The 27931-nt window shown below is 38.7% G+C and overlaps 1 protein-coding gene across 3 annotated transcripts in view; it reads right to left on the reverse strand.

The window, feature by feature from the left end:
- Positions 1-658: 658 nt before the first annotated feature.
- Positions 659-27931, reverse strand: part of LOC112110003 (fibronectin type-III domain-containing protein 3A-like) — a 75729-nt gene continuing 48456 nt past the window's right edge. For all 3 annotated transcript variants that reach the window (XM_024204780.3, XM_024204779.3, XM_024204781.3), the window contains 20 exons: positions 24569-24627; positions 23094-23248; positions 22773-22832; positions 19906-20044; positions 18594-18647; positions 17353-17474; positions 17097-17271; positions 16574-16660; positions 16174-16312; positions 14687-14755; positions 14283-14401; positions 14044-14149; positions 13224-13399; positions 12323-12436; positions 11299-11448; positions 10375-10655; positions 5149-5361; positions 3985-4151; positions 3016-3137; positions 659-1250 (listed from right to left, as the gene is read on the reverse strand). In XM_024204780.3, the coding sequence (XP_024060548.1) occupies positions 936-1250; positions 3016-3137; positions 3985-4151; positions 5149-5361; positions 10375-10655; positions 11299-11448; positions 12323-12436; positions 13224-13399; positions 14044-14149; positions 14283-14401; positions 14687-14755; positions 16174-16312; positions 16574-16660; positions 17097-17271; positions 17353-17474; positions 18594-18647; positions 19906-20044; positions 22773-22832; positions 23094-23248; positions 24569-24627 (2822 nt within the window). In that variant the 3' untranslated portion in view covers positions 659-935. The remainder of the gene's footprint in view (positions 1251-3015; positions 3138-3984; positions 4152-5148; positions 5362-10374; positions 10656-11298; positions 11449-12322; positions 12437-13223; positions 13400-14043; positions 14150-14282; positions 14402-14686; positions 14756-16173; positions 16313-16573; positions 16661-17096; positions 17272-17352; positions 17475-18593; positions 18648-19905; positions 20045-22772; positions 22833-23093; positions 23249-24568; positions 24628-27931) is intronic.

Here is a 27931-nt window from a genome sequence, read left to right on the forward strand (position 1 = left end):
GAATAGTACAAAAACATTTGCTCAGTTTGAGCCAATAGTGAAACATTTATCATAAATGCACTCTCTCTCCTTAAAGACAAAAATCTGTGCCTTCTCTGAAAATGCTGAAAAGATTTAATCAGACGCACAGGAAATTACTGTTCTCTCAGGCACTGAGAATGAAAATGTGGATTGGGCCAACAGTTATTTACCAACTGCTGAAAGCATTTAATTCAGAAATGTAAAGTACAAAAGAGGACCAATTTGCAATATTACATACAAATGCAATCACTCTGTTTGTACATTACATCCCTCTAGCATTTTTAATTAAAATTCTAAAAATGCTGGCACCTGTACTTTAACACTTGAAATATTAATTATTGAACCCCAAACATTAAAATAACTGTAAAGTAGTAATATCATATTTTTTCTTCTACAGTATATTAAATGTGGTTTGCTCTAGCAATGTTCTGCAGTACAGTACTGTTCTAAGCTCAAGCATCTTTGCTGCTGTATTTCATGTATACCAAACTATAACAATACTTGATTAAAAATTGCTGATCCACTACCACTTGCCTAGTTGTACTTCAAAAGACTTTATATAAAGCCTTTTCTCTAACTGGCCAAAGGGCCTAGGCTTTGATATTGAGAAAGACTGTGTGTGTGTGTGTGTGGGGGGGGGCGGGGAGGGGGGTAAGGCAGTTTTTTGCTGTTTTATTAACAGCTAACCCTGATTACAGAGGACTCAGGATTACCCTTTCTATGGCAGTTGTGTGTTCTTTACTTAGAAAGGTTCTGCCAACCCAGTCTCAATGTCAGTCAGCAGCAAAGATGGAAATGTGTGTGTCACTTATACAATCATTTCCAGCTAGGATATTATTTAGAATTAACCAACATAAATACCCAGAATAACGGTCATAAAAAGCTGAATAACGACTAGGCTTTAAACAAACAATCTACTTGATTACAAAGTACTGAATAACAAAAGCAAACAAAATAGCAACCATTGCAAACCCCACAAGAAGAACAAAAGCAAACTGCTCGTCACTTAACGTCTTCTTAATCTTTGCAAATTTAGCTGTAGAATCAGTACACTGTGGAACCAACTCTTGTTTTTGAGATGAGAATACTGTACTGGGACTGTAAGGTCCATACAGTTCTTGTAATCCAGTAGAATCTTGATACTGGCGTCCAGCACAGACTCTGAACCGATATTCACAGTTTGTCTGAAAGTTTGTGAAACGGAATGAAGTCTCTGATCCCTTGTATACCTAAATAATAAAGAGAGCGAACAAATTGCTCATCTATTTCACTTTCCCAATATCTAGCAATAGACAATAGGCAGTGCAACCAGAGCAGGCCTGCAAGGGTTGGGAAGCCTTCCTCACCCATCCAATTTGAGGGCCCTAGAAATAAAAGAATCTCTGCTTTTATTTCTAAAGAGTTTCCTAGCGAACAGTCTTTAAAATGTAAAAGAGAACTAGGAGTGAAAACTTGCCCATGATGTTCCCCTAAAGATGACAAATTATTTGCCATCCTTGCAAGCCTGGCCTCTGAAAAAACTACAGCTATAGGGTAGTGCCGACAGTCCATCCTAAAGGAAGAAAGCACCTGCCCCAGAGTTTACAATTTAAGATAAGCAACAAATGAAGTGCTGGGGATATTTAGGGGGATAAAACATACAGTTATCCCTCACCCACATAAACATCAAATCCCCAACTGTTCTTTAATCTTGCCTTTACTATTTGGCTCATTTCATAGTACAAGGGGGGTTTGCGAGGAGATTATGGCAGTGGTTTTACAAATCCATTCTGACAGAGTGCTCCTACCTAAGGGGTAGAGTACAAGAAAGCACAAAGTTGTTTGCAGAAAAAGTGGGCAGACAGGTAATGAGGGAGAGCCAGGCTGGTAATACTGGGATAAGGAGAGGGGCCAGATTTGTGAAGGGCCTGTTAGATTGGCATGTATGCTAAAGAATCTCATTAACCTTCCCCCAAATAATGAGGCTGCTCCTGTGCATGGTGGTACACTCAGGTCGATAGGAAGTTCTTTACATGTGAGATGGAACAGAAACAATTCTAGCTTTTTGAAAATTACCCTGTTCAAAACGTACTTGAGGTTTTCAGTGACATAAGGCATTCAACATTTGTAATGGTATCAAAAGCTTTGTGCCTGACAGTGATACATGAAGACATGCATAAAAATTGGAAAGATCCTTTTGAGACTGCGCTGCCCCAGCTGTAATTGTTAAAACTGTTCACAATAGTTTAATAGTTTGAGGCAGTTTGTTCAAAAATAAAAAGGCAACCAGACTTTTCCAGGTTTAATATCCACACGAGGGAGGATGGTTTCTAGAGCCTGGTTTTAGAAGTGGTCAAGAAAGTGTGCACAAGAGGGCTAGGCAGTCTAAAAACCAAGAATCTTAAGTCTGTCATCTCAGAATTGGTACTTACCAACCACTACTTTCACAATTGTGCAAACAGAACTCGTCATGTTCCACCCCCTCCCTCTGGGGAAAAACCCCGTATCATTTCTGGCTAACTTCCTAGGTTAATACACTACTTGAATTCTGTGCCTCTTATGGGCTCATTAAAAATTTATAAATTAGAGTAGGGGATTCAAATTTATTACTTTGAGTGCATTCAATTTGAAGAAAGCTGAGCAAGAGCAGTATGTATTAGAACAATTTAAAATCTAATCAGCCTAAGGCCATGTCTTATGTCAGCAAAACGTATGTTGCTCAGGGATGTGAAAAACAGCCCCCCGAGTGACATACATTTCGCTGGCATAAGTGTTAGTGTGCACAGCGCTATGTTGGCGGGAGAGCTGCTACCGCCACTCATTGAGATGGTTTTATGTCAGCATAGAGCAACTACATGAGCGATCTTACAGCAGCACAGTTGCATTGATGCCACTGTAAGCTCGCTAGTGGACGTGGCTTTAGTAACATTCAGAGACTTGATTATCTTAAAAAAAAAAAAAAAAGAATTCTTAGAATAATTTTTTAAAAAATAGCAAATGAAATTTTAAAGTTACCTGATCAACCTCTCTCCCACTGGCAAGCTGAAGAATGTAAACAATGGAATCTCTTTTCATTGATTGTAAAGGCTCCCATGTGATTTCACAGATGTTTTCTCCCACCTGATTTACTTTGGGTGCTGGGGAAAAAAAAAAAAAAAAGAATCCACACACAACCTTTCAAAAAAATTTAGAAAAACCTATTTTTTCATGGTTAACCTGAAACCACTGTAATCCCTTTTTTACATGACTAAGGACATGGCTTTAGTAATCCAGCCACCCCACTAATGAAGAAGTGATTCTGAATGGGGCTGTTAACAGGCTCAGGACTGGTATTCAATTTTGTGGTGGTCGGATCTCTGTTAAAAAGTAATTCTATCTTAAAGTATCTTAGTAAAGATTGAATATGGAAGCCCATTATGCTGTGTGTCCATTTTTCCACATACAACTTGTTTACAATTTGATAGCAAAAGTTTTTTTTCATCTGTTAGCCCCAAAACTGAGGCTGGGTCAGGATTCTTTCCATTTTGCATATCTCACCAATGAAAGGTTTTGCAGGCCAAATATGCTCTGAGACTGTGCAACTCTGTTGCAAGACTTGAGGGGGATGCAAAGGTGCTTCTGAAAACATAATTTGGCCTGAACAATCTTTAATCATTGGTGATGTGCCACACTGGTTTAACACCTGCAGAATGTTTCATCCCAGTAGGAGAATTCCTAGCTGGCCAGATACAGTCACAGTATCCAGTAAATCTGCACTGCCTGTGTTTGACAAAGGGGCTAGATAGGGGAGAGAATCTATTTTTAATATCAAATATAAGAACAGCCGTACTGGGTCAGACAAAGGTCCATCTAGCCCAGTATCCTGCCTTCCGACAGTGGCCAATACCAAGTGCTTCAGAGGGAATGAACAGAACCGATATGCTATTGTTTTTTTACACACTAGAATTACAACAACTCTTAGAATGCTGTATGATGAATGCTCACCTTTAAGAGATGCTGGTGGAGATTTGGTTGTAGTGAAAGCATAAACTTCAGAAAACTCCCCTTCTCCAGCATCATTGTATGCCTGGATTTTAAAATAGTATGTAGTGGATTCACTGAGTCGCTGCACCTTGTACGTATGACAAGGTCCGCTATAAACAGTAACAAATCTAAAAAAAAAATAAATTTTTTTTACAAATGTGTACATGTTTAAACATTAACATAAATTAGTTTGTGTAGTTCTAACACTGAAAAGTGTGTGAAGGGTGAAAGACATTTGTTTGTAAAATTTTATTACAAAAATTGTGACTTTTACCTTAAGTTTGTTACACAAGTGTTAGACCAAACAGACCTCTTTTATTGCAATAAATAGCTCATTATGTGTATTAGTGTCATTCACAACAACAACAACACTGAGTTGTCAGCACCAGGGAGTGCCAATGCCTTCTCCCCCCCCCCCCCTCTCATTTTATGGGATCTATCATTAAATCTAAAGACTTGCACTAGGCTGGAACATTACACAGGAGGTTTGTTACACATGGTTAGTCATGCACTTTCTTTCCCAACCTCTCAAATTTTTAAGTTAGAGGAATTGAGAACTTCTGGGGGGAAAAAAAGGTTTATACGCTTTTATAATCTTAGGTCAAAAAGGAATTGTTCACCCTATTTGTCGGTTACATACACTAAACCTTTAAATTTAGAACAGTTATTTTTTAAATACAGAAAACTGACAATACACTTATAGGTTAATGTATTACATTATTACAATGTAACAACTCAACTTTCTTAATCTTGAATAAAAGATGTTATGCAAGTGCTAAGTATTAATTTCTCATGCCATACAATGAATCAGATACACCCAATTTAGCTTTTCCACTGGAAAATGAAACTGAATATCCGATTCCACCATGACAGTTCTAAGGAAACATACAAATGCAATTTAGACAGCAAGTGGGCTTAACGCTTATAGTCTTGATTATCTTTCCAGTTTTGTCATCCAATAAACTATATCCACTAACAGAAGTGAGGAAATGAATAGTTTTATGATATACATCAGACTTCCATTAACTAGATAAGATCACAGTGGACTGACTACAAAACAGGACATGAAGCTGTAAAACATTAGCAGGCTTCTGAATGTTCCAAATTGTACAGTAATGATCTCACCTGCCAAACTTATCCTCCATCTGCAAGTTGAACTGTGTAGGATTGGTAATTAAAGCTCTACTAGGACCTTCACCCCATTTCAGTTTAAGGCTCTGGTAGCTGAAGACCACACATTCAAGATGAGGCGGGTCAGGAGGTAGTGGTTTTGTTTTGGCTTTAATGGAATGACTGAAAGGACCAACTCCAAAGTTGTTTATGGCCTGTATTCTAATTCTTCAAGTGAGAGAGGGGGAAAAAAGGTTGGTTGTTAATTTACAACTACTAGGTTAAATAATGTACTAAAAAAGACTTTTACTGATTGTAAATTTCAATTACTGATGTATTGAAATAATCTTATACAAGCCCCTGATAATATTCTGCAATGAAGCAAAATCTCAATTGTCATCTGCAAAGAACCAAACATCACAAAAGTTATAAAGCTACAGTTAGAGATTTCAGAATTGATTTTTAAAAAAAAAAATGGTTTAAGAGTTAAGATCTCTTTCAAGTTGAGCTAATATCTGGAATACAAGTGAGACAAATACTACAAGGTTTTCAGTGGGATTTTGCATAGAATAATCCTAAATAATACTGAGAAGTACTGCAGAATGGAAGCACAGTTGCTGCTGTTCATGAAGGTAAACCATGCAAGTTACAATTTTTTAAGAGTTCAGAGTTAAAGCAGGTTATGGTGTAATCTTAAAACACAAAGCAAGGAAATTTGCCTTAATTCACCCTGTTTTGACTGGGTATTTCAGCTCATCTGGTAATTCTCCTTCCCTCTCTAGTAAAGCATCTAACAAACTGTAAAACACAGGCACAATGTGATGACTAAGGACAAAATGATAGCCGTGACTATGATATTCCCTCCCCTCCCCCATTTGAGTTTTACAGGTTAACCTACAGATGTGATATTTTAAACTTTATTAGCCTACTAATTTTTAAAATAGATTCCAGGGCAGTTACATATAGATGTGTATTTAACAAAACTAAAAAAAATAGTATTTACATTTACAATGCACATAAAGTGAACAGAATTTAATTTTACCCCTTTCATCTATCCTTCATATAGAATCACAGAAATGTAGGTCTCAACGAGACCTCGAGAGAGCCTCTAAGTCCAGCCCCTGAGACCATCCCTGCCAGGTGTTTATCTAATCTGTTCTTAAAACTCTCCAATGACATGAATTTCACAACCTCCTTTGGAATCCTATTTCAGTACTTACTTTCTAACTATAAGGATAGTTATGTCCCAAATATTAAACCTAAATCTCCCTTGCTGCAGATTAAGACCATTATTTCTTGTGCTTCCTTCAGTAGGATATGGAGAACAATTGATCACTGTCCTCTTCGTAACAGCCCTTAACATTTGAGGACTGTCATCAGGTCCCCCCTCAGTCTTCTTTTCTCAAGACTAAAAATACCCAATTTTTTTTAACCTTTCTTCACAGGTCAGGTCTTCTAAACCTTTTATCATTTTTGTTGCTCTCCTCTGTTCTCTCCACTTTGGCCGCATATTTCTTTAAGTGTGGTGCCCAAAACTGGATACAGTACTCCAGCTGAGGCCTCATCAGTGCCCAGTAGAACAGAACAATTACCTCCTGTGTCTTACATATGACACTCCTGTTAATGCATTCCAGAATATTAGCTTTTTCGCAATTGCATCACATTGTTGGCTCATACTCAGTTTGCGGGATCCGTTATAATCCCGATTCTTCTCAGCAGTGCTACTATCGTAGCCAGTTATTCCCTGTTTTGTAGGTGTGCATTTGATTTTTCCTTCCTAAGTGAAGCGCACACCACCTGTGTTTACTGAATTTCATCTTGCTGATTTCAGATCAACTCTTCAATTTGTCAAGGTCATTTTGAATTCTAACCCTGTCCTTAAACCCCTGCTGCTTGGTGTCACCAGCAAATTTAATAAGCATACTCTCCACTCCATTATCCAAGTCATTAATGAAAATATTGAATGGTATCGGACACAGGAGCGGCCCCTTGGGACCCTATTAGATACATCCTCCCACTTTGACAGCAAACCATTGATAACTACTCTGAGTACAGTCTTTCAATTAGCTGTGCACCCACTTTATTGTATTTTCACCTAGGCCATATTTCCCTAAATTGCTTATGAGGAATGTTACGTGGAAGTGTGTCAAAAGCCTACCAAAATCAAGATATATCACATATGCTGTTGTCTCCCTCCCTCCCCCTCCATCCCATCTACTAGGTTAGCAATCCTGTCAAAGAAGGACATTAGTTTGGTTTGGCATGATTTATTCTTGATGTGTTGCTTGTCTGCTTTGATTGTGAGCTCTTTGTGGCAGAGACTTTCTACTTGTATGTGGACATTTCTTAGCATTTTGTGGAAGCTTCCAGCAAAACACAGATATTTTGTGACTAATAAATACAGTTATGAAAGATCAGCTCCAGAATTCAAAGTGTGATTTGTTTTATTGTTAGGACAGAAGTCCATAACTATATAGGCAAAACAAAAGGAAACACCTTGGTTTTTAGGGTGTCCAGGCTCTTCAGGCCAAGGTCCATGGCCAGTGTTGTAGAAACACCTACCATACTTCTGGCATTCTGGAAACACTACCAATAATAGAAAAACTATATAGCCAATCATCATGATATTTTGCACTATAACTGAAGTTGGACTTAAATATTTTAATATGGATTTTCAATGCATTCTTTACCAAGAAGGAAAAACTATTGAAAAAAAAAAAAAACAACCCAGCTAACTGAAACCACAAAATTATTTAAAGCAATGCAATTCTGAAAGGAAGAATCTGAACTAGTGGTAGACCTTGCTGGACTTTTAACTGCAACTTCTCATGAAAGCTATCTGATGTCCTATGGACAGCTCAATGAAGCCTCTGCCACTTGTCTCCTGGCAACCAAAAAAGTAAACAAAGGATACAGGGGGAATGGGACAAAAAGTGATGACAATATTACGATGCCTTTGTGAAGTCAGTGGTATGCCTTCAACTAGACTACTCTGTTCAGCTCTATTATTTGTATTGTAGCACTTAGGATCCCCAGTTCTACACTCCGACTTCAAAAAGACAGCAGAAATAAAGCTCAGGGAAGGGTGACAAAAGGATTAGAGGCAAGGAAAGACTTTCATATGAAGAGAGCTTGAACAGACTGGTACGGTTTAGAAATGACAGAGGGGACATGACAGATGAACATACAAATAATAGAGGTCACTCAGTTACTCCTGTTCACTATTTCATAAAAGAAGAGGCAACAGATTTAAATCTGATTTGAAGGAAGTCCAAATTAGCTTTTAAAATTCATTGTTACCAAATATCATGGATGCTAAAGTGCTTAATCAGCTTCAAAAGAGGTGTTTTTTGTTGTTGTTGTTGTTTTAGGGCACAAGTCAAATACTAAACTCATGGATTTAGGAAGAAACTCCACCATCGGCAAGTAATTCCATAATTGTCCACCTTCCTCTGAAACATTTGCTACTGGCTGCTGTCAGGAGCCAAACAGGGCTAGATGGGGACTACTAGTTTGATCAAGAATCCATACTGTTTCTTTAATACCCAGAGTACTGTTTGCACTTGGTAACATTTCCTGGTATCTGGAATGCTAATGGCCAAAGGGACTTCTCTTCAGTGAAGTTCAATTAAAGCAATGTTACCATGCTGCCCACTATCACAGCCCTGATATTTTTTAAAGTTATTCAGCACTGTAAGGATTGAGAAAAAAAACCAGTAAGCTGAAAAACGGACCACAGTCAGTCTGAGAGTTAAGCTCAGTCCTGCAACTGAATAAGACAAAATGGCTGGGTTGTAGCAGCAAATAAGAATGCAGGCCAATCTCACTAGCTGCCAGTTCTCCAGGTGCAGGTGGTGGATCTTATGAGGAGGGGACTACAATGGCAATGAGCTGCCACTGCCTGGTTGAGGATACCATGGCAACTGGGTGCACAGGCCATCTTCACGGACTAGCTGATCATCACAGTGGCAATAAGTCCAAAGATGGCTTTTTGCCCTCCCAGGAGCTTAAAGAGTTCTCAGGACCCATTTGACTGTAGCTGGTACGTGGGTAATAGAGATGAATGAGTCCCAGGATACAAGAGAGACAAGGTGGGTGAGGTAATATCTTGTATTGGACCAACTTCTGTTGGTGAGACAGACAAGCTCACAGTGCTCTTCTTCAGGTCTGGGAAACGTACTAAGAGTGTCACAGCTAAACAAGAAGGTGGAACAGCTTGTTTAGCATAAGTAGTTAACTTTGAATGATCCCTTGAAATGTGTGTTAAGTGGCCCGTTAATACCCCTCCAGTCATTGGGGAGCTGGGGGAAGGGCAGGAGAGAAGACAGCTTGGAGGGGTTATTAAGCGTTATGGATTTTTATAAGACATAAATCCAGTGTTTCTATTCAGTCCATGATTATTAGTGTCTATCAAAGTTATGACTTTAAGCTTCACTGCTATAGCTCATGTTGGGTTCAACCTGCAATCATGTTCCATTTGTTCCTTCCCTGATTTCCTGTGACGTTTTTCTTTCTTTCTGCAATTGTATTGTCACAACTTCTGAAGGCTTTGGGGTGTGAGCTGGTGGAGGAGGGTGGTGTTAGTGTGGCAAGAGGGTAGTTAAAGGGACAAATATATGAAAATTAGATAGTTACTCAAAACTGGTATTTGGACTTACTCCAACCAATTTCCAAATAATTAACCACAGGAGGATGCCACTCTTGGTGCAAAAGAGGAAATCTCTTACACACTGGTTTCCTTAAAACCAGTGGACCTGGCAACCTCTTCAATTGTCCTGATTTAGTGTGTTGGGGCAGAATCCCAGAATCCCCCATAAAGTTAGGGAAAGTAGCTAGGACGGATTCCATCACAGGAGGGAATTGACTTACAAAGACTAACTCTTTATCAGGCTTCTGCATTTTGGGGTACTAATAAAGTTGTAGACAAATAGAGAAAAATCTAGATATTTGCCTGTCTCTCTTCATTCTGCTGTGACCTCAGCAACGTACTGATACAACGTACGGTGTATTTTAGGGCTCCGGGACTCAGTGTCTTCACTTTCTGTTTTTTTTTTTTTTTTAAAAAGTCAACCACTCTGAAGACAACCCATTACATAAATGCACACTCTGGGGCTTACAGCATGTTCACCTTAATGAAGTGGACTAGCAGACCAAAAAAACCTGGAAAAAAAAAATAGTCCAGAACATCTTATGTTAAAATAGCTACAAGACTAGTTTCAGAATAAAATAAGGAATAATCACCTGTACAAAGTGTCAGGGTGCAGATTCTCCAGAATATGGCTCGTAACTCTACCAACAGTTACAAGTTGCTTTTCCCCATATTCTATATTATATCCAATGACATCTGACCCATGGCAACATGGTTCCTCCCACTGAATGGCAAGGCATATTGACAAGGGACAAGGAATTTCCATCTGATCTTCTTCAAGCAGATGTAGTACTGACACTGCTGCAGGCACCGATGCTGGTGTTGTTACCACACCAATATCTCCAAACAATCCAACTCCAGCTATATTCACAGCCTGAAAGAGATTTCATTGTGTTAAAGAGTCCACATTTTTCTATCTTGTCTTTGAGAAAGCTACTGCTTTGATTTTGTGCTTCATTAAAGAAATTTGCAAGAGGATGGCATTTTCCTAACATAATGAAAACTTATCAGTCCAGAACTAAAGGCAAAATTCCACTTTAGTACGTGCAGCTCACTTGGAGGCGGAGAGAAATGAGAACAGCAGCAGAATATCCTTAACCATTCTGTCTTGCATAACAACTCAGATCAATCTGTTCTGAAACACTTTTTGTTGTGTTCCTTCGAAATATAGTAAGCAATAGCTTGCAGATCTTGAGCACCCTTCTAATAAGGACATCTCGCTTAAGGGTGTAACAGGCCTGGACATGTTCCCAAGACGGCTGGCCACAACCATCTGGGACTTTGAAGAGACGCAGAAGACATTAGTCAGTGTTTAATCAAACACTATCCTATTCCTAGGTGTACACATTTTGGTTGGAGTGACAGAAGATGCTCTCCAAACCCTTTTCCTCGTCCAATGCATCTGTACAATTTGGACCAGAATTGTATCCAAGTTTCTAGCTGAAGTACTTATTCAGGTGCTAGTTATCTTTAGGTTTTGATTTTTAAAGTGACGTACAAAAGCAAGCCTCTCATACCTGTACTCTGCAATAATACGTGGTTGCAGGTGTAAGACCTTTCACTTCATAGCTCAGACAAGGGCCAGTGTATATGATACGCATTGATCCTTCCATTTGTCCCCAGTCCAGCCTATATTCACAAATTTCAGCACCATTGCATGCAGGACTCTGGGAAATTCAAGACAGTGAAAGATTAGTGTTCAGATATGATTTGTAATTATAAATATATATTTAAGATTATATCAATGTGGAATGAGTAGAGAAGAGTGTGGATTCACTAAAGTTATGAGTGAAATGAGTTGGCTGGTTTCTACCTACTCTCAAGAGGGTATATGTCCTCCTCAAACCACTACACAAATGACACTCCTTGCTACAGGTAATACAAGTATTAAACAGGAGTAATTTGACAAAACTGCATTGAGAAGTTTGCACAGTATCCACCCTATAGCACATCGGACTTTGGTCAGTGGTGCTTTTTCACATAAGGCACTACTGTTGAAACTATGCTAGTAAACAATGGTGTCCGAACACTTTTATTACTAGTGCAGTCCTAGCATGCAAAATGGAGGTTTTTCAGTTTGAAAACCATTCCATAAACAACATCCAGACCTTCCAGGTAGTCAACAGCATGGCTATAAGTACAGCTTGTCAGAAAATCTCCATCTAGCCATTTGACTGAAACAGGAACATTCTTCACAAAGATTGCAATTCCCACCTGGTTCCATAATTTTCCAGTAACTAGTTGTAACAGTGGTGCGCACACTACTTAAGGAAAATGTGCTAACAGCAAATAGTCACCCACACTGTGAGAAGGGCTTAAAGATCACTCAATTTTCTCATTACAAGAACAAAATCTGTAGCTGAGAACATTTACAAAACAAAATTATTCAAAGTTGACTTCTGCCTGAGTACTGGTAAAATGGGGGAAGCATTTGAAATATTCCATCAATATATTCAATTCTTCTCTTTGTGTATTTACTTATATGCTACATATAATGCATGAAATTCTAAAGCCTTAATATGAAAAATTTAAAAAACCTACCTCCCAAGTGACCACTACACAGGTGGCAGCCTTACAGGTTAACAAGGGTGTACTACACTGATCAGGAGGTCCTGCAGCTGTAGAAATCTCTGCTTTTTCAGAGAGAGGGCCAAACTGTAAGGAAATACAATTGCAAGAGTGTGGCAATGACATAAAAATAGGACAAATGCACATTTGCTCAGTGAGAAGTTGGAGAAAATAAGAGATGCCATTTTATTTTGATAGGTACTGTGATGCAAAATCTTAGTACTAACTTCACAACTCCTACTGGAGCTTTTTGGGCAGCTGCAACACAAACTGGTTGTGTGCACACAGAACCGCCAAAGAACTCCCCACTCGTATGGTTCTGCACACTGGCAAGCCTCTCAACTCCTCCCCCCAAATCTTCCCTTCCTTGCAGTCACATCTTGCTTCCAAAAGCAAGTGGCATTGCTCCAGAGGCACGCTTCTGTGACAAACATTGCTCCCACCCCTAGTTCCAACCCAGTATCGCTTGGAGGTATCCTCTCTGCCCAACAATACCACTACCCTACTCCTACCCTACCTATCACATACTGTACATTTAAAGTGATCTGCAAAATCTAGATGGGACATAACAGAAAATGGGATCACTGGGACAAAACTCCAACTGCAAAATTAGAAGAAACTTTTTGAAGGGATAAAGGACAGTTGGGCTCCTAACTAGTCTTTGAGTCACTGATGATCTTGCACATAAATGTCATTGTCTTCTCTTTGCCAGAAGGGCTTTTGCAAACTAGTCCTTCAATGGGACTAATATGGAAAGCCACAGAGATGCTGCAAACAATACCACCAGGATCCTAATATATAGCCATCTTATTAGTGGTGGTACCTGTATAGTTACTTGCAAAACAAAAACTGATTATATAAAGAGATTGATTACCCCAGCTTTATTTCCTGCTCTTATCCAGAAGCAGTACATTCTCCCAGGAAGTAGATTGTTCACTGTGCATTCTGTCGTCAGACCCTGATACACTTGTCTATGTTCATCTTGTTCAGAGTTTGCCATTTCAACAACATACTCTGTTACTTCTGAGCCCCCATCTGTGGAAGGGGGATCTATGAAATATAAAGTTGCATTAATACAAAACCCAAGTAATTATTTTCAGAAAACAGCTCTTATTTTAATAACAGTTTCAAGATGGTCTGTATGAAACCATAAGTTAAATAATTCTAAAAATAAACTTGTAGATGTTTGGTTTCAGCATCTATTTGAGCTGCAACAATTCACAAGCCTCTAATCCTTTTAAAAAACACATCTGTCTGTTAGTAAAAGATTCATATCAATCTTTTTGATCAGGCATTTATGCATATTATCTCTTACTTCTCCCCTTTACAGGGCTAAAAATAAAAAAAAAACAACAACTTATTTTTGCTTTCAATTGCCAGCTACAAACGGGTAAAGGGTAAAGACCAACCATAGCATACTATTCCCTAGCTTCTGTGCTGGCTGCTCCTTAAAGTTCTGTTAGTAATATACCAACTGCCCCACAAGCTATACACAGTATAACCGAAGAGCTGTGTATTACAGTTTTTACATTTTTTCCTCTTGACTGAGTTTAATTACATAAGCTTTCAAGTTTTTGAATGAGTCTCCCGATATTTCAATTTTAGTTTTGTGGGATAATTTTTGTTTTTAGCTTTCTGTTTTTATAATGTTTAAAACCTGGAAAAAGTCTATCTACAGAAACATTGGTCCTTACCCCATTGTAGAGTTATTTCTCGGGGCTTAGCTTTGCTAACCAGGCATGGAGCATGGCAAGGTCCAGGAGGAACAGCTGATGTTTGTACAGTCAAAACATCAGAAGCCTAGGAAAGGATACATGTATTATTTGAAAGTTACAGCTGTGAAACACTGCACAACATTCTTTTACTAACGGAGAAATAAAACTACTTTCAAGGCCTAATGTGTTTATTCTTTTCAAGTGACTTCTTGGCTCACCGGGCTTTCACCTCCCTTACTGACACAGGAAACTCTCAGTCTGTATGAAGTACCAGGCTTGAGATGATCACACACATGTTCTCTCGTGCAACCACTATATACTACTTCCCAGTTAGTTCCTGCGGGAAAAGTAAAGAAGATCAATTTACAATCAGTGGAGAAGGTTTTGTTATATTAAAACATTGAACTTTTCCCCATATACGTTAATTTAAGGCGCACACATCACAGAATGAAAACTGAATCCTGGATTGGTTCCATTATGCATACAAACAGAATTTACCCTAACTAACTACTACACCTATAACAAAATGAACATTCTAATTGCTACAGTAATGACAATACATATTTACATGTAAATAGAAGTGAACAATAAATTGAATAAGGCCTTTACAATGATTGCTTACCAATTAAAGTTTCTGAAATTTCCAGAAAATACTTAGAAATGTCTGATCCTCCATTATCCTTCGGTGGATCTGAAAGAAAGTTACATTTTAGTTACAATGAATTTCAAAAGTTTAGAAAAAACCTGAGGTTTATGTATCATATTGTAATCAACTATTTAGAACAATATTTTTCATTGTGGAATATACTCATATGGGAAGTTAAACTGGAATTGCGATAATACTGCAATAAAAGATGAAATATGAAAGTTTCATGTTCAGAAAGAGCATAAAATATAAGAGTCCTATCAGAATCTGTTTTTATGAAATATTATACACATTTTAAGACAGCAATAGAGTGGGTTGGGCTCCACAGTAAGAGTATGAGGAGACAGTAGGCCAGCTGCTAAAGTTCTGCTACTCTTTTTTGAATGAATTATATTATATGAAGACTAAGCTTTAATGTGTAAATTGCAATTTTTCTTGGAAGCCACACTCAAAGTTAAGAATAGGGTAATCCAATAATCACTCAGTTGGTAAATATATTCTGAAGGAATAGCTGGTCATTAATACATCTTGAAAAGATATGGGATTAGGAGAAAAATTTGTATTTTTAAGGATATTACATTTAGGCTAAAAGTTTCTCTGAAGAAAAGAACTGCATGGATTCTGACTATAGTCTATTTTTAGACCAGTTCTCTATGTTATTTTAAATTTGTTTTACTGATAACTTATAGCAGGGGTGGGCAAACTTTTTGGCCCAAGGGCCACATCTGGGTACGGAAATTGTATGGCGGGCCATGAATGCTCACGAAATTGGGGTTTGCGGTGTGGGCACTGTCTGGGGGTGCGGGCTCTTGGGTGGAGCCAGAAATGAGGAGTTCAGGGTGCGGGAGGGGACTCCGGTCTGGGGCAGGAGTGCGAGGGGCCAAGGGGAGGGCTCTGGCTGGGGATGATGGGTTGGGGGTGCAGGAGGTTGCTCTGGTCTGGGACGGAGAGGGATCAGGGCTGGGGCATGGGGTTGTGGTGTGGGAGGGGGTCAGGGGTGCAGGCTCCAGGTGGCACTTACCTCAAGCAGCTCCCAGAAGCAGCGGCATGTCCCCCCCTCCAGCTCCTATGTGGAGACACAGCCAGGCAGCTCTGCAGGCTGCCCTGTCCGCAGGTGCCGCCCCTGAAGCTCCCAGACAATGGGAGCTGTGGGTCAGCACTTGGGGTGGGGGCAGCGTGTGGAGCCCCCTGGCTGCCCCTACATGTAGGAGCCAGAGGGGGGACATGCCGCTGCTTCCAGGAGCCGCGTGGAGCAGGGCAAATCCCCGATCCCACTCCTCAGCTGGAGCACTGGAGCAGGGCGAGCCCTGGACCCCGCTCCCTGTCAGGAGCTCAAGGGCCGGATTAAAACATCTGGAGGGCCAGATGCGGCCCCCAGACCGTAGTTTTCTCACCCCTGCCTTATAGGCTCATTTCTCTTTCGAGGAGCAAGGGAAGACAAAAATTAACACAAGTTCACTTACCCCATGTAATTTTCACATTGTGTGAATGGATCTTTCCCTTTACACTTGGTTTACTTGGTGGTCCAGGTTTATCAGGAATTGTGCTGTATTCTACTACCTCACTAGGGATACTTTTTCCTTCATTGTTGCAGGCAGAGAGCTGTTAAGAATGAATATAATACACCGATTGATTGCCATGGACAATATCAGGCTAATTTGCAAACAAAGATCAAAGAGAAAGGCAATTATTTTTAAAACATTTCTGACACCATAATAAAAATGTAATCCCACTGAAAAATTACTACTGCTAGGTTAGCTGGCTATTGTATATGGTTAGGAAACAACATACAAGTGCTACTAGCAAATAGCTCCAGAAAAAAAAAAAAAAAAAAGGAAATCAAATACGTAATTTGGCACATACCCTAAACTTATAAGAAGTACTCCTCCTTAGATTTTTTAAAGTGCATGAGAGTTCTTCTCCGTTGTATTTCGGCTGAAAACCATAACCCTGTAAAGCACAGAAAATTAAGAACAGGCATACAGTCACTAACCACTCTCCTGGTAAAACAATAAGAGCAGCAATTGGTCTCCACAATTTCTCAAGCATTAAACCATTTGAAATCCCCTGGGACACTTCTAACCAAGTCTATATGGTTCTATACTATATAAAGTGTCTCTAATAAGGTGAATTACTTCATAAACAGAAGAGTATGGCAACTTCAGCAATTACGCTTGAATTTTTTTTTATCATTAGATAGTATAGGCCTTTACATACTTCAGCATTTCCACTTTATGAAAAGCTGTTTTATTAATTATACAGTGTTTATGAACTGTTAATTTTAGTGCAATGTTTCATATTATTAAACTTGGGATAATCTTAATGAGTTATATTTACACCTGAAATTACAGACTACTCATCAAAACATTAAGAAAACCCAACTTACAGAATCTTCTTCTTCCATATCTAAAGTGTAAGTCAGAGAGTCATCTGAAGACATGCCATTAGGTGGGCTCCATTTTAATGATAACCATGTTACTCCTGCTTCAGTAAACTGAGGGGGCAGTGGTGGTGAAGGGACGATTCCTGCTGTATAATATGCCACAGTCTCACTAAACCCACTGAAAAGTTAAATTTAAAGGTTAGTAACATTAGCTTGGGCTGTTGAGAAATTAAAATGAGAAACAAACACCACATTTTACCTCATTCCGATGTCATTTTTAGCAGCTAATCTGAGCGAGTACTTTGTAGAAGGAGAAAGTTTGGTTAGTTTGTATTGCTTTAGATTCCCATAGTAGCATTCTTTGAAGGCTCCACTCTTTCCCTTTAAACAAATAAAATAAAGACAGACTTAAGTAACTTTTACATAGGACTATTTTTAAGGTTAAATTTAATCTCCTCCGCTCTCCACCTTCCTCTGTTACTCCACTAATTCAAAATTTTAATAAAAGCATTAAACCTAAATATTACACGTGGACAGGCTGTGATCTTATCCAAGCTGTTTATTTTTTATATTAGACCACTTTTCAAATCAGAAGGCCAGTGGCCTGACATTTACAATGCTGGATACCAGCCAAACAGGGAAACCAATAACTTACAACTGAGGATATGTCACTAATGGGGGGAGGAGGGGAGACAGACTACAATATAACAGAATTCCTGGAGTGGAAGGATGGTCATTAGAGCTAGAAAGACGAAGGCCTACTGGTAAGAGGGTTTGGAATGCAGAGAAAAATAACCTACTCAAAAATTTGAGACTTAGAGCTGGTCTACACTACAGTTAGGTCGACATAAACTGCAGCCTTCCTCCCGTGGATGTAAGTGCCCTACTACACGGACATAATAACTCCACCTCCACCAGAGGTGTAAGGCTTATTTCAGTGTAGTTAGGGTGATGCAGTGTGTCTATGTTACTTACATTGGCTGTTGGCTGTCTTATCAATTACACAGCAGGAGCTGTTTCTAGTGTAAGACACAACCTTAGTTAAGGTAGCAATAAGCATCCAAACTCCCTTGGATACCTATGCAAACTAAGATATTAATCCTTTGACATTTTGTCCCGTCATTACAAAACTCATTTTTTAATAAGAACTTCTCAAAGTTTTAAGTGACGTTTATGATGGTCTTCATGAAATGGACCCATCATGCTCTGTTCACTAATAATGGATATATTATGAACATTACTTGGGATGGCAAAAAAAATCAAATACATCAAACAGTTTACAATTTAAATTACTCTTGAAATACAGTGTTAATGGAATCTCGGTTTGAAATAGCAGTAGTACTATAGATCTGGCCCAAGTTTTGTTTGTTATTTTAAAGATGGCTATACATTGGCACAATAAAAACGTGTGTATCTACTTAAGCAATATACATATCCACTCATATCTGCACAGCATTCATGCTTGCAAGCAACTTTTCCATCATAAAATAAAGGGCTTACCTCATCCCATTCTAAGAGAAAATTAGTTATTTTGGAGCCATTATCATTTGAAGACTGAAATAAAGAAACAAACAAAAGATAAGATCAAAGGTTTAAAAGTAGTGTTTCATTTTACACAGACACTTGGATGTTGAACTGAAAGATTTTAATACCGGGGATAGGGTTTCACACTGTGTTACTTAGACATAACTAAGTAAGGACAATACAAACTAATTTTAACTGTACAGTTCACACCAGTTTGATTTATGAACTCTATGTTTATATACTTTTGGATGTCTCATTATCTACTTGCATCATACCTTCTGTGTTACGGAGAGAGGGGCTGGCATTTGGTTTCTGCCACTCAATGTGACAGATATTAATGCCCACATGAATTGATCAAATTTGCACTAGCAGGACAACGGAGCCTCCCTGGAAGGACTACTGCTCTGCTAATGACTCCTATCACATCACTACCCCTTCTGAGGCATGAATGTAGCAACACTGGGGCATGACGTCTCATGCTGGAACTCATGACCAAAACTGTGTTTATAAGCTGGAGGACTTTTATGAATGCAGAGAGAGACCAAAACCAGAAGATAAGACTGGGCAGCAGGAGGAATGGTGCAAAAGAATCCTGAACTGGGCATTTGCTCATGCGATGACACCATATGTAACTGCAATTGAGTTATGCACTTGTATGTTTTTGAAAATGAGGTTGACAATGTATGTTTACTGAGTGTGAATCTACATTAACTAGAGAGCCATATGTAATTGCAAAGACATTTTTCAGTCAAGCACATGAACAGGGATAGTCTTACAAAACTCAACAGTCTAATAAACACAATGTATTGTAACATTTCTATATAGAATACATTGCATGGTCTATTCAAGAGATAGCCTGGGGGGCAGGGGGAGAGAGAGAGATCATGATGCATAAAGCAAACTAAAATAATAGAATTCGGCTTCAGAGTTATCTTCGACATTCTATGCTATTTAATCTACCACAACGGGACCCTAAGCATTAGAGGTGTTGATGCTCCTCTCTCTCACATGCCATCATTTCAGTAGAGAATTTTCCCAAATATTCTAGGTCATACACATGTATTTTATGCAGACAAAAGCATGCTACCAACTCGCATATTAATAGGATACAAAGGATATTGAATAAGTAACAGAAGAAAACAGGATGACCTGGAGATGGAGAAGTGATATTTCAGCTATATTGTAGAGTAACAATCTTCACTGAGCAACTTAAAATCCAACTTTAAAAAAAGAGAACTAGTACGTTTTGCTTTGTCAAGACTTTAAATATCCCTGCCAAGTTATTTACCTTCCACTGTAAACTCAAGCTGTTTTTCGTTCTGTTGATTAGTTTAGGTGCAGCTGGAGGGTCTGGTTCACAACTTTCTGTAGTAAAACTCACCAATTCGGAAACAGATTCTTTTATAGAACTGCTTGTTGCTGAAACTCTGAATGACAAAGGGCAATTAATGAAGTGTCCCAAGATTATCATCACATGAATATCTTAAAATTTAGAACATGGAGCATCAGTTTGAGAACTGCACTTAGAGGCAGAAGGTAGAGAAAAGAGAGTAGATGGCTTATTGTATTAGAAGTGTAATACAGAGCCTTTCTTCCCTAGACCACTGGTTCAAGTATAACTCACACTGTTAGCATTGTAATTGTCCAAGAGAGGCCTAACAAAGTGAGTTTATGATCTCATTCCAGGCCATAGTGGACTGGTATTCATAACTCAAAAATCACCACCACAAATGCCACTGTTGTTGGCAGTGTCAGGGAAATAAAGGCAAATTGGAAGAGCAGCATGGAGATGCTCACAATGCAGTTTCTTTGGATTTAACCATTTTGTGGACAGAGGAGCTCAGACTCGAGGGCTGTCAATTTGGCACTGTTCGTGAGCTCTACATTTAATGTTTTTAAATATGAAAAGCACTGACTAATCAATTCTAACCATTGATGCTCCTCTGAATGAAACAATTCAGCATTTCTGGGGCTTACAGTTAACAAGCTTCATCTTTAATGCTAGAAGCAAAAGTCAATTTTATACCTGCTACAGACCTTTGAGAAAGGCAAACAACTTAATGTTAAACAATTTTCAAACGAATTCTATTTTCAAGAAGCATATTTAACATGAGCCCAGTTGTCAGACTGTCAGGATGTCACCACTGTGACAAAGTAAATGATGAAACACGTATGGGATTCATGATCAAAACTATATTAAAGAATGTTACCAGATGGATGAGACAGTAGAAGAGGATTACTTTATATTCAAATATGCTAGAAGGCCTTGACACTCAAGGGTATAGAAAATGACTAAATTAAATTAAACTTTCAAATTATTCAGGTACAAGTCTTCCAGGTAAATTCTTATTATAAATATCTGCACAAACTACTAACTTAAATGGAGGTTAGCTTCTTCTTTCGTATGGCTTGGATAGGTAGCAACAACTACAAATTTATATCTAAGTTTGATAGCCAGCACATTGCCACAGCAGTGAGCTGGTGAATGTCCTTCAAGCTCCCGGCAGAAGAACGAAGGGGACATTCAGATATGATGTGCTCTATCGTTTGTGCCTGGTGACCAGTCGCATATAGGTGTTTCCCTCATTTTCCACTTAAAGAGGGTTTGTCCACATCTCCCATGAGATGTCCAATGTGATTCAATCTGCACCAGTTTTTCTGACATAAATCAAAACCCAGTGATTTCTCAACAGGATCGATGGTGAGCTGTTTGTTTTGAGTGGCTGAAATGCTCCATGTGATTCTCCATTGAGCCTCAGCATCAAAGTTGGGTGTAAGGATCTTGATACGGTTCCAGAGGGTTACGGGATTTTAATCTCGTTTTTGGCGGGTTCTGCAGGTCATGGTGCAGTGGGATCCTCATATTTGCACTGACAAGATTAAGAAACCGCGATGTCTGAGCAGCTCTTCTAATCTGCGGAAGCTGGATGTGCGATAGGACCGGGAGCCAGTCAACTGGAGTAAATTTGAGCGTCCCCGATACTATGCGCATAGCATTAAGTTGAGTGTCAAGGAGTTTAGTGTGACTGCTGACCTCTCAGTGAGCTTAACAACAATTATACTTCCTCAAACCGCTCTTTCCAGGACCAAAAAAGAACAGTTGGGCCAGTCCTCTGAATATACCAAATTAATGTAAAAGGGATGTCCAGGGAAAAAGTGGATTACCTCTGGAGAACCCTCAAAGAGGATCACATTGCCACTGTGGCCCTCCAAGAAACACACATGAAAGAAGATATAGATGCCAGACATTAAATCTATGGCTATACTAAAATCGCTGCTGTCAACCATCCAAAACATGGGGGGGCGGGGGGGGGGGGGGGGAGGAGTAAAGACCTGCAATCCCACTGCAGGTCTCTACTCTAGTCCCGCACAGGATCCTATTGGAGCTCCCTTCTGCTGCTGGATGCCCCCAAACTCACTACTCCAGCCAGTCTCCTTTCCTGCATAATTAGGCACTGTAGGGGCAAGGATTTGTTTGCTCCGATGGGCATTAAGAGCTCTGGATGGCAGCTGCTGATTCTTGCAAGCCTCTCCTTCTCTCAAATACTCCATTCTCTCTTCTGCCACTGAGGGGGTCTGCTCTCCCACTACTCCAACCAGCCTCAGTTTCCCCTCCTCTAGTACTATTAAGATTCCCTGGGGAGCAGTTTGGAAGCTTCCCCTCACCTCAACAGAGATTAGCTCAGAGACTCCTTCTGCTCCCCCTAGACATGTGAAAGAAGGTCCAGGAGGGCTAATAATAATATAAATTATTACTGATTATTATTCTTTTCTTTGCTGCTGTCCTTAGTCTAGAAGAATCTCCCTCTTCCTGATTCCTGCTCTACCCTTTAGAGCAGTAGCATGGAACTACAGGAAATCCACTTAACTCCTCCTTTTTTTGCTGGAATCAGAGGAGACAGGCAGAGGGACAACGGTAGGCAAAAATGCTAACCAGCAAAAGGCAGGATATTTATCAATTTAGGCATTACAAATAGGACAATATTAGTACACAAGTGGAACAATAACAGTGCATGGACACAATCACATTTTACATCAAACCCTGGTAAATAGTTCATATCCCATCCACCTCAAGAAGGAAGAAATCATATAATAATTCTAATTTAACACAATATTGGGTATTCCAATCCTGTTAGGGAAGTTCCCAGTACATACCTGACATGGTAATCTGTTGCTGGTCTGAGTTCAGGAAGGGTAATTGTTGTTTCTTCTCCTCTGTAGGAACAAAGAGTGATAGCTCTCCCATGTACTTCAAAACACAGGCTTATTGCAAAATAAAACTATATAATGTACATTTAGTGTCAAAGTGTCCATTATCCCCTTTATACAAAATGCCTATTGATATTACTTAAAATGATTTGCATGTGAAAAAAGTAGGTCTGCAAGACACCATACACCTCATGATAAAAACACTGCTGATCTATGTCAGTGTATTTGAACATATGTATTGTGCTTAAATTAAGAAACCAGACTTACATATAGACTGATTTAAATTTTCCATTTTTACCGCTGTTGGATAGTGCTACTTCAAATATAAATGTTGCTGGAGTGAGACTCTGACTTTCTCCATTCTGCGAACTAACTGGGAGATTCCAGGACAGAACTGCTGATCTTGCTTGTATATCAGAAACCTTTAAAAACCATAAATAATGCAAATAGGTTTGTTTGCTATAATAAAGGTACATTAGTCATTAACATGGTACTTGCCCATTTGCCCACTAAGTTTCTCACTGGAGGAATTCTTTACTTTTAGTTAGTGGAAGTGCTGGGTCTTTTTTAAGTTAGGACTTTACTGAGCTTTAATTTCAATTTTAACTATTAATCATTCTAGGGTGTTCATATCAAGGGCATTATATAAATAGACCATAGGCATATTTAAACAGTCTTGGGGTGTGAAGTGAAGTTTCTATTTCACTTGCAGTGTTTGCACTAAGTACTTAGGCCAAAGGTTTCAGATTTGGTACCCTAAAATAAATAAATAAATAAAAATAAAAAATCAGGCAGCCAGATGTGTGTTTACGCACAAACAAATGGCTCCATTTTCTAGCTGAGTACCCACAGTTCCCACTAACTACAGCACCTCTGAAAATTTGACCACTTTAGATTTCTCAGTACAAATTTTTTTAAGGTGCTCAAATCTAAAAGATTTGGTCCAAGTACTAAAAAGCCTTTTCTGCCATTTGGTTTTAGTTCTTCACAGCACTCCGAATTTCCTCCAAAATAAAGTTTGTACAGCTTTTTCTGGCACTAAACCCACAGGGTATCAGTGGCAGCAAAGTAGCAACATTACCATAACATAATGAACGGCAGGAAAGCTGGAGCAAAAGAATGCAGCTTGCACTCTGTACGATTGATGCACAAAAGGAGTTACGTGTACTTGACTGCAATTTTAGCCTATAATCTATTTAAAATATCACCATAAGATTCCAAGATCCCAAACAGTCTGAAAATACTCAAATCTATGCTCCAATTTGATTTTAAATAAAGCAGAAAATGATGCACTACTTTTTGTAAGTATCTCTTTATTCTTTAATACTTTGCAGTCAACTGAGCTGAGTCCAAAACCCAGTGAAGTCAGTGGACAGATTGCATCAGACCCAGAATGCTTTTCATCACAGGATCTCAAAGCATTTACAAACATTAAATAACCTCAGAGGCAGGTACTATCCCCATTTTACAGAGTGGGAAATTGAGGCACCCAGAGGTTAAGTAACTTGCTCCAGATGTCTCAGGAAGTGAGTGACAGAATTGGGCACGGAAAACAGAGCTCCTGATGCTTGGCCTCAAGCGCCGACCACTAAAGCATGTACTTTCAATTTACAACACTGAAAGCATTTCAAATAAAAGATCATTGAAGAAAATGCTTTTATACTGTTTGTAATATTTGTGATTTATCAAGAGAAAGTATACAATCAGGGGATTATACATAACATTTCAAAGACAATACTTACTACAGGTTTACCAATGCTTACGTGGAGATTGTACAACTTTTTGGATTCTGTGTCAGACTCTGAAAAGCCAAACGTAAAACTTCATTACAGTTAAAAAAATAAAAATAAACCCCCGCCCCCTCAAACCAGCAGATAAGAAATGCTTATCTAAGTGCAACCACAAGATGGAGTTAGCTTCATTAAGAGATTAACAATAGTATATATGATGTAAAAGTTCATTTCCCCTATTTGTTTTGGCTGTGTGATTTGTAGAATTGTCCAAAACTAACAGCGTTACACAAACCCCATTTAGTACATCCTGCACAAAGGATATATTTCCCTAATCTGAACATATCTTTACTTTGATTGAACAAAAATCTTTATATAAAAATAAAAGAGGTTAAAAATTGACAACATGATTTTGTCTTGGCTGCTGTACGTGCTGGTGATGTAGTTAATGCTGCATTTCCTTTGTAAACTAAATTTCTCCATGGACATAAATCTGGAAGATGCATTTGAGATTTTTAAATTACATACTAAACATACATACAGCAGAACACATTTCCACCCAGAGTTGTTATAGTCAGTCATATGCTTGTGAAAAATATTTCATTTAAAACATGTATTTAATGGAAGCCTGTACATTCAAGAGTTCAGACTGAAATTGCATCCTTAAAGGAAAACTGAAATGTTTTTAAAAGATAAAAATGTAACCACTTTTTGCAAGGCCAAATCTTTAACAAAACATATGTTTAGACATACCAGTGAAAGTTAGTTCCTCCTTTACTTATCCTGCCAAGACCCAAATTCTGATTTCTGTTTTACTCTAATACTGAAGTGCTAAATTTGTCATCTACAACAGAGAAACAGACCTCGGAGTATTGCAATTTGAATCCTAATAGGTAAAGTCTTCCACTTTAAAAAAAACTGTATGTTTTTATTACAAGCCTACACATGCATTCCTTTAATGAATTGGGATCACAAATCATTTACATTTCATTCCTTCTTTCAAACCAGTGTGATAGACCAAGATACACTAGTATCTCAAGTGCTCAGACAGAAGGCAGAAAGCTCATTTTGCAGTTGCATAATTTTTTTAAAAAGTGGCACTTAGTCCATCACTGCGCTCAAAGGAGTATTTGAAAACATTTAAAGAGACTGAGTAATTTCATTTTAAAATGCTGTTTACTGCTCAGACTAAAACTTTTCAATTGAAATTTCCTGAAGACTTATAACCGAGACTCACATGAAATATTAAAATGAGAAAGATTCCCGATTCTGTTACACACATTTACGGTACACCCCAACATGGAATACTGTTTTGAGTTCTGGTAACACTATCTCAGGAAAGATATGGCAGTAACAAAAGAAAGTTCAGTGAAGGGAGATAAAATAGAGGCACAGAGGCACTTCCATATAAAAAAAATGAAAAGAGTGAGACTGTTTAGTTGAGATGAGAACATGGTAGAGGCATAAATCTATTGACTGGTATGCAAAAGGTAAGTAAAACACTCATGTTTATCTTCTCTCATAATACAAGAGCAAGGGGACATTCCATAAAATTGAAAGGCAACAAATGAGAAGCAACACTTTACACAATGAACAATTACCCTGTGAAACTTTGTCACAAGATGAAGGACAAGAGTTTAGCAGATTCCAAATGAGAATTAGAATTTATCTGCCTAGTGGGAATATATCCACATTTACATAAGACAATTTTAAAAATTAGGGAAAAGAAATCTCCATGTTTCAAGGCATTAACAAACCAGTAGCTGGTTTGAACAAACTTTTTCTATGGGTAAGTCATTCCGTAAATGAACTATGCAGTTTTGAGTACCTTTCTCTGAAGTGGCTAGTATTGGCAGTATACCAGACTAGAAGGGCCACTGGTCTGATCTGGTATGGCAGTTCTATGTTGCTATCCAAAGGAGCAAGATTAACAACTGAGAAACAATACAGCCTATCATGAAACTAGCACACAAATTAGAAGCTTGAAAACAGCCAAATATCCTGCAGAAGCAAGCACCCGTAAATAGTAGTAACAGGAATTTTCCAAATACATGGCTAAGAGATGCACATTCTAAATCAGCAATTGTTGCAAGCGATAAAGCGTGAATTTCGCACAACACACTTCAAAATTATGTAATCAAATGGTTAATTTTTTCAAACCCATGTATAAACTATGAAAGGATACCTGTAGCGAAAGTGATGAGCAAAACATTAGGAAAAAAGTTTGAACTTGATGAGTTTTTTCTTTATGATATATAAAGCCTGAAAGGACTTTTGTTTTCAAGCAAAAAATGATTTTCTGGGTTTATATTAGAAATTGAGGTCTTGTCTGCTCTGGAAGACAGTGATGATGTATGGAAAACTAGCAAAAAATCACATCAGTCTCTCTCAAAGTTGAGCAACTGACAAAACAGATTTTTAGTCAGGGGGTATAAACTGTTTAATACCACTTGAATTTCAATGATTAACTGAAATTTTGGAGAAAGAATCTTTGCGGAAGATTCAACACTCTTCCACTTCAATTAAGTCATTTGAGGTTATAATAAATATGCTTCCAGATTTTCCCAAGAGATACTCCAGCGGAAAACCATGGCACATCAGACTTGATATTCCCAATCTCTCTAAACTAAAAAAAATTTAAACCAATTGAAAACCTTTCAGGCCTTCTCTATAAATCCTAAAAAGGCAAAGAAATTTAAGTATTTTTATTTTATTTTTTAAGTAACTGCAAGAGACCTTACTCCTGGGGGAATTCTGCACCAAAAAATATAAAATTCTGCATATTTTATTTGTCAAAATAACACAATATAATCATGCCAGTTTCAATTATTTTGGTAGTTTATTTCAAAATACCTGTCAGCAAGTATGTCTGTAACAATGCAGACAACAAAAAAGACTCAGGAATTATTATTATTTTTTTTGGACAAAGATTCCTTACTGGGCATTTTGATACAGAACTCTGAGTAATAATTCATTTAAACTACAATACAGAAATGTATTTCCTGCATCCCGCAGAAGCAGTGGGGGAGTCAGGGGTAAAGGAGAAACTGAGGGAGAGGAAGTAATTGCTGGGCAGGAGCCTGTGTATGAACTAGGAGTGCTATTGGGTGTGGGTGGGAAAAGTATGGAACAGGGTTTTTTGGAGAAGGGGAAGGGAGGGAGGGATTGTTAGGGAGCCACCCCCATGCAGAGCTCTAGTCTCTCCCATTCAGTCAGGCACATCTGCCCCATCCCTGAGTGTCCCTGCACTCCTCCCCCATTCCCATGTGTCCCCGCACCCCCATTCCCATTGAACCCCTGGGCTCACCCCACTAGCTCCTGTGCCCCTGCCCCAGTCTGTCATCCCCCCCACTAACCTCTCTGAACCCCAGTCTG

The sequence above is a fragment of the Terrapene carolina genome, unplaced genomic scaffold, assembly GCF_002925995.2.
Source record: "Terrapene carolina triunguis isolate 2854851 unplaced genomic scaffold, T_m_triunguis-2.0 Scaffold131, whole genome shotgun sequence".
Lineage (NCBI taxonomy): Eukaryota > Metazoa > Chordata > Testudines > Emydidae > Terrapene > Terrapene triunguis.